This window comes from Alligator sinensis, unplaced genomic scaffold, assembly GCF_000455745.1.
Source record: "Alligator sinensis unplaced genomic scaffold, ASM45574v1 scaffold628_1, whole genome shotgun sequence".
Lineage (NCBI taxonomy): Eukaryota > Metazoa > Chordata > Crocodylia > Alligatoridae > Alligator > Alligator sinensis.
The window spans coordinates 3,821,404-3,834,954 of NW_005841873.1; the positions used below are offsets into that span (position 1 = coordinate 3,821,404).

At 39.9% G+C, this 13,551-nt stretch overlaps 1 protein-coding gene across 1 annotated transcript in view; it reads right to left on the bottom strand.

Annotated features, from left to right (window-relative positions):
* GLT1D1 (glycosyltransferase 1 domain containing 1) overlaps positions 1-13,551 on the bottom strand; it is a gene marked incomplete at its 5' end in the record, with an annotated part of 90,274 nt that overhangs the window by 47,526 nt on the left and 29,197 nt on the right. Inside the window, 2 exons of the mRNA XM_025195671.1 lie at positions 9,614-9,670; positions 10,760-10,796. Coding sequence (XP_025051456.1) covers positions 9,614-9,670; positions 10,760-10,796 — 94 coding nt within the window. The remainder of the gene's footprint in view (positions 1-9,613; positions 9,671-10,759; positions 10,797-13,551) is intronic.

Consider the following 13,551-nt stretch of genomic DNA (forward strand, 5'->3'; position numbering starts at 1 on the left):
TGTAATAGACTTTTTAGAAGTTATACTACATTAAAGAAAAGCCAAGAAAATTAAACCACAAGCAGCTTGGCCATTTTTTAAATTCAAATTGCAGGAGGAGTTGAAGGTCTTCAGATTTTTTTTTTTTAATATATACTTAAATCTGTGAATAACATTACAAATGCTTATGATTTAGCTGAAATGTACATGTCGTCATCATTTTTGCCACTAAGCTGTGTATTCATTTAGTTATAGGAAATAGGATGTGTGTATTTAAAAATCCTCATCTCTGTCCATTTTGTACTGACACTGCCAGTTGTGGATAATCATTTATTAATGACTGAATGATATACAAGTACACTAGACTTCATTAGAAAACGGTTCTTGTCTTCTTGCACGCATCTCCTCCATTTCATCTCCCAGTGCAATTACAGAATATGTCATTGGGGCCCATTTCTGAGATGGGCCATGATCAGAGTCTTAAGGTTAGTCTTCATATAGTTGCATTCATTTCTCTAAGGTGGAAATGTAAGTTTATTTAATTAAAGGAGAGCAAAGGGCTTCATAAATGTGCTTATTTCAGATCTGGCTGTACTTATTTCTGTTTAATTTAGGTTGATTAGGAGCAGGCCTAAGCCAAACTGAAACTCAAACCAAATGTATGTGTCTACATAGGGGTTTAAACCAGTTCAGCTGGTGCAAGTTTTTATGCTGCTAGGGCCTCAGTCAAAGTAACTGCTTTTATTAAGATATTCCCTAGGAAATCTAGTTTGTTTGGTGACTGCTTCATAACTGGCACAGAAATAATAAATTCTGTGTAATGCAAGGCATTTGGTTAGTACCAAGTAGTTAAACAGTGGTTGATTGCAGGAGTGAATATGCACACAACACAAGTTTAATTTTCAAGTTGCTAAATGTTGGGTCTTTCTTTAATGTTTTAATATATAAGATCAGACAAGATCTTTTCCAGTTTCTAGGCTTGGCTGTCTAAGCCCAGAGGCACAATAGAAATCAGGTGCCTCAAGCTGACCTGAGATAGAATTTAGGGCCCCCCGGCCATGAGTGCAATCCCCAAAACCCGCTCCTGAATCCTTGGGCATCTACAGTCTGCAGGCACCTGAGTTTCTATAATTCAAGTTCCTCAGGTGCCTAGATGCACAGGGCCAGAACGACCTCCCTTTTGGCAGGGTTCAGCCGTCCCAGCATTTCTCCAAGGCGTAAGCCTAAGCAGCAGCCTGCGGTGAATGAGCAAGGTGTGGTGAATTCCAGTATGGGGTGAATACTGACCCTCCCTATGCATTATGTGGGGAGCTTAGGTGACTAACTCTGGGCTTGTAGATTAAACTCAGGATGCCAAAAAAACAGTGAGGCTCTTTGGTGGATCTACCCCCTAGCACATATGATCAATCCAGGTGACAAGACATGCTGGTCTCTGCAGCGTTTGCTTTAGAAGCAACCTGCACAGTAATATACATTAGGTAAAGAAAAGTCAACCCAAGAGAAATGAGACATCCTGACAACCTCAATCTAGCTACCAAACTCTCCTTGTCACTAGTTTAGCCCCAACCCTTCAGCTCCTGCTCTGACGAGTACTACGGTGACATTGCGTATCACCGCTGCAGGATTCTTTTGCAAACTTTGTTTCTAAGGAAGCCTGAAATAAATGGAGCATCGACACAGTGGTTTTATTGAATTAAATATTCAAACAACCAATACTGTTTTCATTGGGTTATTTATTATAATGCTTAACTCAATTAAAGGTTCAGGTTTTGAATGTGTTCCTATATCTTCCCTGCTGAGACAGAAATCGCAGTTTCGTTTTGGGGTGCTACCTTGCCCTAGATAAAACATAGTGCTCTCTATACACGGGGCTTCGAGAATAAGCTCAAGTAGGGTGCCAGCACAGCATAACTAGGCAATGAATAAACTAGCATGTCCAAAATAATTTTGGAAACATTATTGATGGCAGTATTTTTGAGTCCCCATCACTTAAAAGGGACTTGAAATTAGCAGATGAATCTAGCAGCTTCCAAATTTATACAATCACCAAATAAATAAATAAATAAGGAAATAAATAAATTACAGCAATTTTAGATAAATAGTACAAAAATGTTTCCTGAAAATCTTTAATCGTACTCAAATGCTGCAGGCTTCTGTGTGACTTAGCGATATTAAACACTGACTTGCTAGAGGTAAGGATGCAAGCTTAAGAACATCTTATCTTGAGTGACCTATTTTCCCACTGTTTGTTCAACTAAAGAAAATACAGCGATTCTTCTTATTTAAGGTTTTCACGGCTGCATTTGTGAAATACATCCACAGACTATTATTTTGGACAGGGTTTAAAGAGTCCAACCCCCACAAAAAAAACACTTGTTTTATCCCTTCTATAGTTGAAGATTTAAATATATCCATATTAGAGGTTAAATGCAATGTATTTTTAACAAGCATATTGATATTGTGCTCATTCATTTAAATAATTTATACTTATTTAAGACAGAAGATTGTCTATTAATGTAAGCAAACCCCGTCTACAAGCAATCAAGCTGGTTTTTTTACGAATAGTAGGTCAAGGGCAATCCACCCCTGGAGGATTAGTTTTCCAACTAACTTCAGCTAGATTTTTAGTTGTACTCCACAGGTGTGTAAATCACTACAGCATGTCCTCATGATTAGGGCTAACCCAACTGACTTCTCTTTTGTTGAGAAACAATGTCTAAGCTATGAGCAGATGTTGAGGTTGTATTACCATCTCTGTCCTCCTTTCTGTTCACTTTGAACCATCCCAAGATTTTTATTTCTTTTGAAAATTGTATATTATCTGCCTGCTACCCATTTCAAAGTATTAACTGATCTCAGACAAAAAGATGTCTATAGGTTTCTAGCTGTGGTGTTAGCCTCGGTCTCAGATGGTTATTTCATCTTCCAGAGTTTGAATCCTAGGTAACTTTGTCCAACCCTGGAATACGGCTTTGATAGTCCAAGTCAGACTTTCAACTCTGCTTTACTCTTTGTATTTCTTTCTTCATCCACATGTTAGAAATGTTATACAATAGATCACCTAATTCCTTTTTGGGTTCATATCACTACGAGTTTTGTTGTTTTAAGTCACTTAAACTCCCCCACCACCTCTTATCTTTTATCTACTTTTCTCACAAGTCAGCTCTTCAGAATTTGAAAACTCTTTGGCTACTCGGTCCAGCTAAGTTCACAATTTTATTGGCTATGATAATATTAAACAATAGTGTCATGCGCACGAGCTTAACAGTTCTCTCTGATTTTGTGCTAATCCTGAAGCTGCTATACTTGAAGGCAAGAGAGGAAACCCCGCTGACTTAACTGCAAACAGAATTAAGGCAATATTAACACAGTTGAGTCTGCATCCAAAAGTATACTCCATAAGTATGTGCATAACTTTAAGTATATGCTAAAGTGCTTCGATGAATCAGGGCCCTAATCTACAAAGTGATTCTCTTTCCTGAAATTAAAAAAAAAAAAGGAAAATTCTACTGTATCCACAGAAAAATTAATTGCAAATAGAATTAATTACTACAGGACATTTCCATTCAGCATTAATCTCAGCTCCTGTTAGCTTCAGCGAAGTCAACATAAGCCAAAAGACCTCAGGATCGCATTACATCAGGCCCCTCACCTGGATAAATCACATCAAAAAAAACCTCTGCTATCAGATGGTTCAATATTTCTACACACCTCTGTTACTAATAGATATTTAAAAAAAAACACATGCACAAATCCTGCTCCCAATTGATTCCTTCCAATCTTTTCTTAGCAAAACTATATTCAGAAATTAATCTAGACGAAGAAAGTGATTTTCTAAGGGCAAATTTCACACTTGATGTTTGAGCGTACAGTGGCACCTGTTCCTAAAACACCATGGGGTCTTCCTGGATAATTTATAGTACTGGTTCATCTTTCTGATCGGCTTGGAATCGAAACCGATTTCTGTCTTTTGATCGGTGTCTAGACTTTGTTAGTTTTCCACTCGTCTGAATTAGATGAGTTCCAATAAGTGTTCTTATGGGCTCTCATTTTGGTCTTAGGAAGCCAATCCCATTCCCATTGAAACCAATCCTTTCCATCAAAGTAAATGGGTGCTGGCCTGGTCCCCGTGTTCTGAAGTGGCAATCTGTCTTCCTTAAGAGGTATTAGGGGACAACAAACTTGGATTTTACACATATAGAGATTATCTTGTTATTCCCAACAAAGTCGAAGTGGGTCTGAAGTCTACAAACAGACACCTCAAACTACAAACTCATTATGCTTGCAATAGATTCCTAGATTAGATGGGGGCTGTTGCGGTCATCTAGCCTGACCTCCTTTGTAACGCAGACTACCGAACTTCCCCGGAGTAGTTCTGACCGTGATAAACAGCCTAAATGCTGAGACTTCTCTCTCAAAGAAATCTGTTTCAAAGGCAATCATCTTCCATCTTCCAGTTTCTTTAAGTCAACCTCTGGGGCTGGCTATGCATTTTTTGGTTAGCCTTTCGGATGTCTGCAGTCTCTCTCTCTCTCTACCGTGGGACAAATACAAAAAGAGTTGACGACAAATAAAAGCTGATCAGTTTTGAAAGCTCCCCTTTTGTGAACATAACCAAGGAAATACTTGGTGAGCCCAAGCTGATGAAAGTATCTCAGCCAGAAGATTAGGTGCTAAGTCTAAGCAAGCATTACCTTTGCACTGTCGATGTTTGTCTTGAAGCCTTATATAGCAAAATACCGATTCCCTGAGCTGTGCCTATCTTGCATTGAAAACACAAATTTTGAAAAAAGAAAAAAAAAAAAGACTTCTATGGCACTGTTCCCAAAAATCATTTATATTAACCTTAGAAATTGCTCACTGAAATCTGCTACTCAGTCTGCTTTCCTTAGATTTTGCTTGTGTGCTGGAAGTAATTAAGAGTAAAGGTCTACTTCAGTCCAGGACTTGTTAGACTGCTTTCAAAAGGCTATCTGAACTCTGATTCTGTTTGACCTGATTCAATACAGACATATATGGCATCACTGTGGTTGACAAATTCAGTACCAAGTTGGAATAAGATGAACATTTCCAAAAGTGGATGACTCGAGATAGCATAGGTTCTGATTTTCAGGGGTGTCTAGCTTTCCTGGCTTGAGCTGATGCCAGTTCAAGCAGTGGGATGTAGGACACTTCTCATGATTTAGGCCTTACATTGTTTTCCCCCCAGGTAACTAAGTACTTTTAAAGAAGGGATGGAAGAAGAAGCAAATTCATAGCAGAAGTGAAAGGATGGTAAACACCATTAGATTAATCTGGTTTGGGCATAAAATTTAAGATAATCTGGTTATAGAGCAGAGTGGGCATACTCTAGCAAAATCATATGGACTTTTGAGGAAAATTGTGCCGCTGCCATGTTTTCATTATTTTCTGCTTATTGTTACAAGTTCCCTAGAATTTAAGAGAATACTTCTAGCAACTGCAAACCCCAGGAAAAGCAACTTTGACTCTCAACCCTTTGGTATTTTGCAGCAGTCATGGAAAGGCAACAAGCAACCCCACCTCCCCTTGTAAAGATGAGCATTTCTAAATGCTCCAACGCTGCCAGGCCATGGGGAGGGGAAGAGGCAGGGAGTGTTGCAAAGAACTGCAGCCCGTCTCAGGCGATGAAAAGCAGAACAGGACTGATGAGACAAATGGGATAAGACGCTAGGTCGTACAACCCCATTCGTACTGAATAATTTTATGTCAATTTTCAAGCCGTTATTTAACAGCACACGTCACGTTTTTGTTTGATTTTCTGTGCATCGTGAATTATTTGGTACTTTTGCATTAGTGTGCATTAGGATAAACCTGTCTAATCTTACCGACAAAATGCATCGTAGGGAGAGCTCCCCCAATCTGTTGACTGTTCCTTTAATCACAAAATGGTCAGACACAGGATCCAATCACTGCTGGGGCTGTGGTAGCGAGTGACAAATCATTCCACTTCTGAAAATTATTAATCTTCATGGCGCTGTGCTTGTGTGCTATGATTTACTGAGAATGAAATAACCCCACAATGCTCAATTTAAAATTGGACACTGGTTCTGAATAATGACACACATTTACTGATGTGATAAAGCAATTGAATAGTGTGGGTTCATTTGTAATGGAGGGAATGGCTGTACTATCAGGGATCAGATTGATGAATGTGAAGCTAAAAAAAAAAAAATCCAAGGTAAAAATGCCTGGAAATTGTTCCTGTTTGGAAAAGCAGCTTTAACAATTACGCTGTTACTGACATACAATAGCTTTTTGAAAATAGCCCCTTCAATGGATGTGCCATTATAGGGGCAAATAGAGGCCTTTTTTTTCCTAAGGGCTAAGGCATCACATCTGTGCTTTGGTGCTGGGGTTCATCAGCTTGCTCTGCAGCTCCAAGTCCTTGACTGAGCCTACTTTGGCATGGCTAGGGACACGCATATGGAAGGCAGGAAGGGTGATTGCCGCAGACCACCATTTGTTTGGGGACTGTTGAATGCCCTCCACCGAGGGTGCCACATATGACAGCGTGGGGAAGTTGCATCAAGATTTTGTCGCACCTCTATTAAAGCCTGCCTGGGCTACTGTATACCGTCCAAGGTACATACTTGTGCATGGCATGTTACAATCCAAAGGCCCCCATTTCTCTTGGGGGAGTGGAGTGTATTCGTCATAAATGTCCCCCCAAGTCGCAGTGTAAGATTCAGTGAATGAAATGCTGCAGCCTGTGTTTATGCACTTTCCCTGCACACAGAAACATTGGCTTCTTTTTCCTTTTCTGCTTGCACCATTTATCCTGCATCTGCTGCTTGTGCTCCTCCACTAGTTTTAGATCCCCTCGCATTTGGCAATCCAGCAACACACAGAGAGACCTTCTAACTGAGAGATTAAGAGGCCAAATCAAAGGTGGTATAAATTGGCTCCCCGTTAGTCAATGGAGCTACACAAATTCTACACCAGAAGACACGAGTAACTGCTACTGCAAAAATAACCACTTTGTGAAGGCATTTGGGAAGATCTCAGTAAAGAGGAAGGAAGCTTTATTTATCTTTCTTATTATTTATGCACAGATGCTTTCCACCCAACCAAAGGGCGATGCACGTTTTTACATGTTGGTTGTATGAGTATTTGATCTGAGTTTAAAATATTCCATCCTATGGGCATGTCTACACGTGCTTTTAAGTGCACCTAAACTTAATGTGTGTTAAGGAAATGTGCATTAAGGTGACTTGGGCACACATCTACATGTGCACATGCTAAGGCGCATTAACACAGTGTGTGGACCTGCTTGGGACTGAAGTTAGTCTCAAGTCAGTCGACATGCACAGCGTTACTGCACCTTAGTGCACCTATATATGCGTTAAGGTATATAAGGCATATATGCTTTTGCAGGTATCAAATTTAGGCATGAATAGCCTAAAATCTCCATTTTTAAGATGCATTAAGGGTGCACATGTGTAGATGTGTGCCCTGAATGCACCTTAAATCAGACTAAAGAGCCTTAAATCGGCACGTGTAGATGCGCCGAGTTCCTAATATCAGAGAGACAATAAATGATAGAAGGGGATAATGCAAACACTGAGCTGAGTCTTGTCTGCTTTATATACATATTTTACTTAAAAGTTTCTAGCTTTTCAGTGAATCATTTATTCCTAGTTAAAAACTGGGAGTAGTTTTGTGTTTCAATTTGAGAAGGGAAAAAATCAATTTTCCAACTTTCGAGCTACACAAATAGCCTAAAATCGCCATTTTCAAGATGCATTAAGGGCGCACATGTATAAATGCATGCTCTTAATGCGCCTTAAATCAGGCTAAAGCGCCTTAAATCGGCATGTGTAGACATACCCCGAGTCCCTAATATTAGTAAGTGAATAAATGATAAAAGGGGGGGAGGCAGGAAGGCATTATGCAAACATTGAGCTGAGTCTTGTCTATTTTGTATACATATTTCACTTAAAAGTTTCTAGCTTTTCAGTGAAACATCTAACCTTAGTCGAAAACTGGGAGTGGTTTTGTGTTTCAATCTGAGAAGGGAAAAAAGTCAATTTTCCAATTTGCCAGCTACAGGAACTATAACTAATTTTTAAAGTATTTTTATATACTGTTCAAATGAGGCACGCAAAGGACTCACTGTGCTCCCTTGTTAAATGTAGGATAGGCATATTAACTAACTGGACATTGTGGTCAATCGATTAGATAAGCAACTTAAAAAGGCCTTTGCTATTCATCATGCTGTGGCTGGCACATATGTCTGGTGGTATGTTGTTTCCAGCCCCTCCCCTTCATTAGAAAGTCCTTCAGGCCAAGGACTGAATCTATACAGTGCACAATGGGAAACCCGTCCTGATCAAGTATTTCAGAATAACCTGCCTCTCAAAGCCAGTTCACAGTGTGCATGGGGCTCTATGGCAGTCACACTGAAAGCAGCAGAGGATGCAAAGAGCTAGAAATGTGGGTCAGCTTCCACAGCCCCTCTGCTAGATTAATGGGGTACCCGGAAACCCTAAAAGTACCAGCTCTCAAGCGCCAAAGCTCCCAGTTCAGCAAGGTATTAAAGAACTGAGTAGGCAGGCTGGAAGGTTTCTGATGAAAATCTCCCTGCCAGATCATCAAAATTACATGTCTGAAAAATTATTCAATTTTGACATATTGGAAAATGTTTCATTCATATTTTTCTGGGGAGAATTAATAATAATAAAAAAAAATGCAGATTATTCTTGAATTCTTCGATCAGGTCCCAAGAATATGAATCTGCTCTCATTGAAATAAGTCAGCTAAATTCCCCCCAGTTCCAGTGGAAGCTGGTCCGTGCCCTCATTCCATATTTAAAAGACTTTTATTAATTTATTAAGAAGACAAACTGAGTTCATTTCCAAAAATCTTTTCTTGTTTGGAAATCAGGTTTCAACTCCAAATGAACCAGACAAGCCCCAGAAGGAATGCCAGGCAGGCTAATGGCAATGCAGCGTCTGCCCATATCATTTTTAAAGAAGCATGCCTAACATCCTCTTGGCAGTTTCCAAAGCAAGGCCACCTATCAGATCAGCACAAACATTGAACTCTATTTGAACTCCCAATTTGGAGGCTGCTGGGTCCCTGTTGGGACAAAAATGGAAAAGTCTGAAGTGCTGCTCCTGATGCACTAGCCAACTCTTACGTCAAAGACATGCTCAGTCTCCATCCTATGGCTGTGTATCACAAGCATGCTCAGAAACCTATGCCTTGGTCATGAATGAAATGAATGATACTCTTAGTTGACTTTCCAAGGACACTTGCGCACACCTCATGGCCGCTTCATCCTCCGGTGCAATTTAAAGTAGGTGTCACTTTTGACACCGCCAAAGTCCAGGCCTTGGAGTTCACGGCCAGAAACGAGAAGAAGTCTGACTTGTGACTTACTACTCTGTCTGAATCGAATCGGTGCTGTTAATCCTTCATTTTTATGAGCATTAAACTATTGTACTATGCAATCTATCAGCGTATACGTTCCAAGTTCCCGTGCAGAATAAAGGCAAAGAAAAGTCATTCAAACGTATTAGGAATCGTGATACAGAACAGTGTTAATTACAGCCAGTTGCAGTTTGAGAGCTACGATCTGAGTACGCTTGATTCAGAAACAGAAAAGTTTTACCTGCATTTTGTAGAAATCTTTTCCAGTTAAACATTGTACTGGGTGTGGTCATAATGCCTAAATTCAAGAAAAGAAAGGGACAATGTGGTTTACTTGACTACGGGTAGCAGAACAATTCCTGAAATCTTGTTTGGAGTAACAACTTCTCTGTCAAACACTCTAAATTCCAGTTTCACTTGCTCCCATGTCAAGCTCTTCCCTTCCCTCCCTTAATCCCTTGCCTGCATGGATTTTTTTGTAACGTTCAACTTGATTCTACATAAAATGATGTTCTAGTTTAAGTATCGATATCTGCACCTTGGGCCAATTCCCGTTTGAGAAGTCAAGGGAGCTATGTGCCCACTTCCATCAATGCAGATCTTACTTGACGGTGAGAATGTCTTAGATCAATCCCAAAGCAAACACCAAGATATGGAACAGAGCATCAGACCCCAATCCTTTAATGTTAAACTATTAAATTGCAATACTCTTATTTTACCGCTTACTAAACTTTAACATCTAACCCAATCATAAACATTTTGAAAATGAAATTGTTACCTTAGAAGGCCCAAGTTAAATATGCAAAATGTTATGCTTTTCACCCACCAAAACTGGGTATTTTAGGTATATGAAACAAATATCAGACACTGAAGCAGCTGCATTTAAAATGCTAAATTAGATTTTATTTGTTGCTAACAATCCCCCAGAAAACCTCAGATATGTATATAGTGCCCTGCAAACATCTAGTTCCTATTCCCTGTACCATTTGTGTGGCCAACATTTTCAAAAGCAAATGTTGATTTCTGATCACTGATTTCTGATACTGATTTCTCAATTTCTGATACTGATTTCTCAGGAACCTGATTTGAGACACTGTGGCCTTGTGGTGGCCCGAGTTTTAAGGAAGGGACGCTTGTCACTTCCTTAAAAGTCAAGTTTCAAGAGTCTGATGCAAAGCTCATTGCCTTCAGCCAGATTTGGATAAGGGCCATATATAGTAAAAGTCTCGTGTACTTTAATGGAGGTGGGATTTTAGTCTAGATGTCTGTTTCAGGGAAAAAATATTTGTTTCACCAGAAAAAATGCACACAGATAAGCATCACGAGAGCAGCAAGTAGCAAGATTCAAAGCAAGCACATACTGGACTGAACACTTTAAAACTCTTACCTTGAGTCTGGACACATATTTTGCTCCCAGCATAAGGCTTCAAAGGGAGGAGGAAGAAAAGTAAATTTTATTGCTTATAATAAAAAAACGTTTAGTAGCAGAAAAAAAATCTAGGTCAGTAATATGTTCAGCTATAATAGTTGCCTGATCAGTAATATGCAGCAAAAGAGACCATTAGAAAGGAACAGGTTTGCAAGGTCAAAACCACAACATGATCAGTGATTTAAATTAGGTTTAATCAATACATACAATACGAACCAACTAATTTTGTAATTTGATACAATTACCAGGTTAGTATAAAGCAGACTTTTGGCTTGCACCAGTGACATTTCTAGTATCCATTAATCCACTGTTGTATCGAAAGGGAAAATACTGCCTTAAAAAAAACGGTTTTCAAGTAAAGAAAGGCTGAAGTTTCAAAAATTCTGGGTCAATGCTGGTTTCAAAGCAAGAGACTCATGGATTTATAACTGCCTTTCTCGACAAAGAAAAACAAAGCCCACCCACTTCTATCACCTTGTCGGATTGGTGTTACACTTATAGATGAGCTTATCTACGTGGAGACAGTGATCGATATAGCTGTAGTACAACAATTAGTTATTCTGGGAAAACAGGTATTTCAAAGTAATTCTCTGCATGGACATGTTACTCTGGAGTGACAGTGATTTGATTTTGGAAATTTCACTTCTAGGTTATTCCTGAATGGCTATGCTGGTCAGCGCACACCACATGTGCAAGACCATCTTCTGTCAGTAGATTCCACAGGAGTTCAAGCTGCTAAATTAGCTGCATCCTATATAAGTTATAAAAACAACCAAGTGAGACTCTAGTCATGAAGTATCCTCAGGTCTTGCCAAAACAGCATTACAGACAACCAGAGGTTGCTGAGTGCTTGTACTATGTCCAAAATGTTGTGTTCACCCAAACCCACCGTTGCAAATATCTTATAAGCGCTGGCTACCAGCCCTAAGAGGAGGTATTAAGCTTGAATGTGTCAACATAACAAAATGGATTATTATTGTGCTGCTGTCAGATAGAGCAAAATAAATAATGTCTAATCCTAAGGTAGCACTCTTTTGGGGCATATCCTCACGAGTGGCAACATCCATTTCCCTGGGGACAAATAGCAGCACATATTTGTGCCGCTTGTCCCCAGGCAAGTCCCTGCACACATGTTCTGGTGCATGGCAAACTGCCCCAGGTCGGGGAGGGGAGGCTGGGGCCAGCACCTAGGCAGCTTTACCTGGGGCTCTGGTGATCTGGGCACGCGGAGCCTGGCCAGTAGCAAAAGCGTGGCTTTGGATGGACAGGCTCTGGTTTCTGGCGGCGCACACTGCAGCCATGTACACCGCACCAGATTTTTTTTTCCGTGGTTTTTTTTAGATATCAGGATGCAACACAGCAAATGGATCCGCGTGCATTTTGCAGCGACTTAGAAGGTTTTGAGGTGCTGCAAACCACATGTGCCCACTCATGTGGATGCAGCTTTTGGCCTCCAAATGCTGAAACACTTCATAAACGATCTGGAGGATACCAGGAAGGACACTGGCCATTAGTTAATCTATGCATCAATCTATGCATCAATTTTCAGAACTACAGCAGTCGGAAAATTTGGGCCAGGGTACTGACATGAAGGCCACGCTCAGGGTAGGGAGCAGCAGCTTACCTCAGCTTCCACTGAGAGTGATGGTAAAGCTCCACGTGACTCCAGGAGGAGCTGTGAGACCAACACTGATTGCATCTGAAAATCTCCTCCTTACTGCCATCTCTTTACGAACACGTGCAAAAAGGCCAGGTCCTCAGCTGTGTAAAACAAGTAGCTGTGTTGCATTGGCTTTATGCCATCAGAGGATCTAGTCCAAATACTTCAACAATCTTACTTGAGCACCGAAAAAGCAGAGCAGTTACAAGTTTAAAATGGGGGCTAAACTAGTATTTTTGTATTACTAAAATATGCACACATAGGAGTTCACAAGTCCCTGATTGCATGTATCTATTTATGTATATTTGGTGCAGTGCTCTGCATGGAAATGGACTGAATTTGCTCGACATTTCTTTCACTTGGCATGAAACAACAGCCCTGGAGGATCTAGCATAACCTTTGCTTGGCAGCTAACTTAGGAATCAAATGCACGTGCAAAATCACTAACCTAAGTATGAGTCTAAAAAAATTTTTTTTAAATCAGTTGTGGATTTGATAGCACCTGGGAAAACATAGCTTATGAAGCTCTATAATAATTCAGAGAGATTTTAAAACAGCACATGTGGAGAGAGCGCTACTTCACACAAGGCAATTATGCTATCAGATAGTCATTTTGGTGGAAGCAAAGATTAATGCAAGATGTGCAAGTGACCTGTGCACTGATCTTAGATTGAAAAGGTTATTTAAAGGACCACATCCCCTTTACCTGCAACTTGGCTTGCAGAAAAGTAGAAGATACATAAACCAGGGAAACTCTAATAAGACCCAAAGGGAAGTTTAAAGTGTCCAATATAATGCAAGTGTTTAAACTGCATCATCTAATTTAATTTTTTTTTAAACGTGCAAAATGACATCCTTGTTTAAAAATAAATCTGGGTTTATGTAACATGAAATGGCAAGGCCTGGTCTATGTATTTATTTATATTTTAGTGACTCAATGGGCAGGTTAGCATTCCCTATTCGTCTGATGCTGTGAGGAGCTGAATACTTTCACAGATTTAAAGTGCATCGGAGACCATTATAACTGTCTGATTTAAACTCTTGCATGACAGAGGCCATGAAATTCACCCAGTAATATCTGCATTAAGAC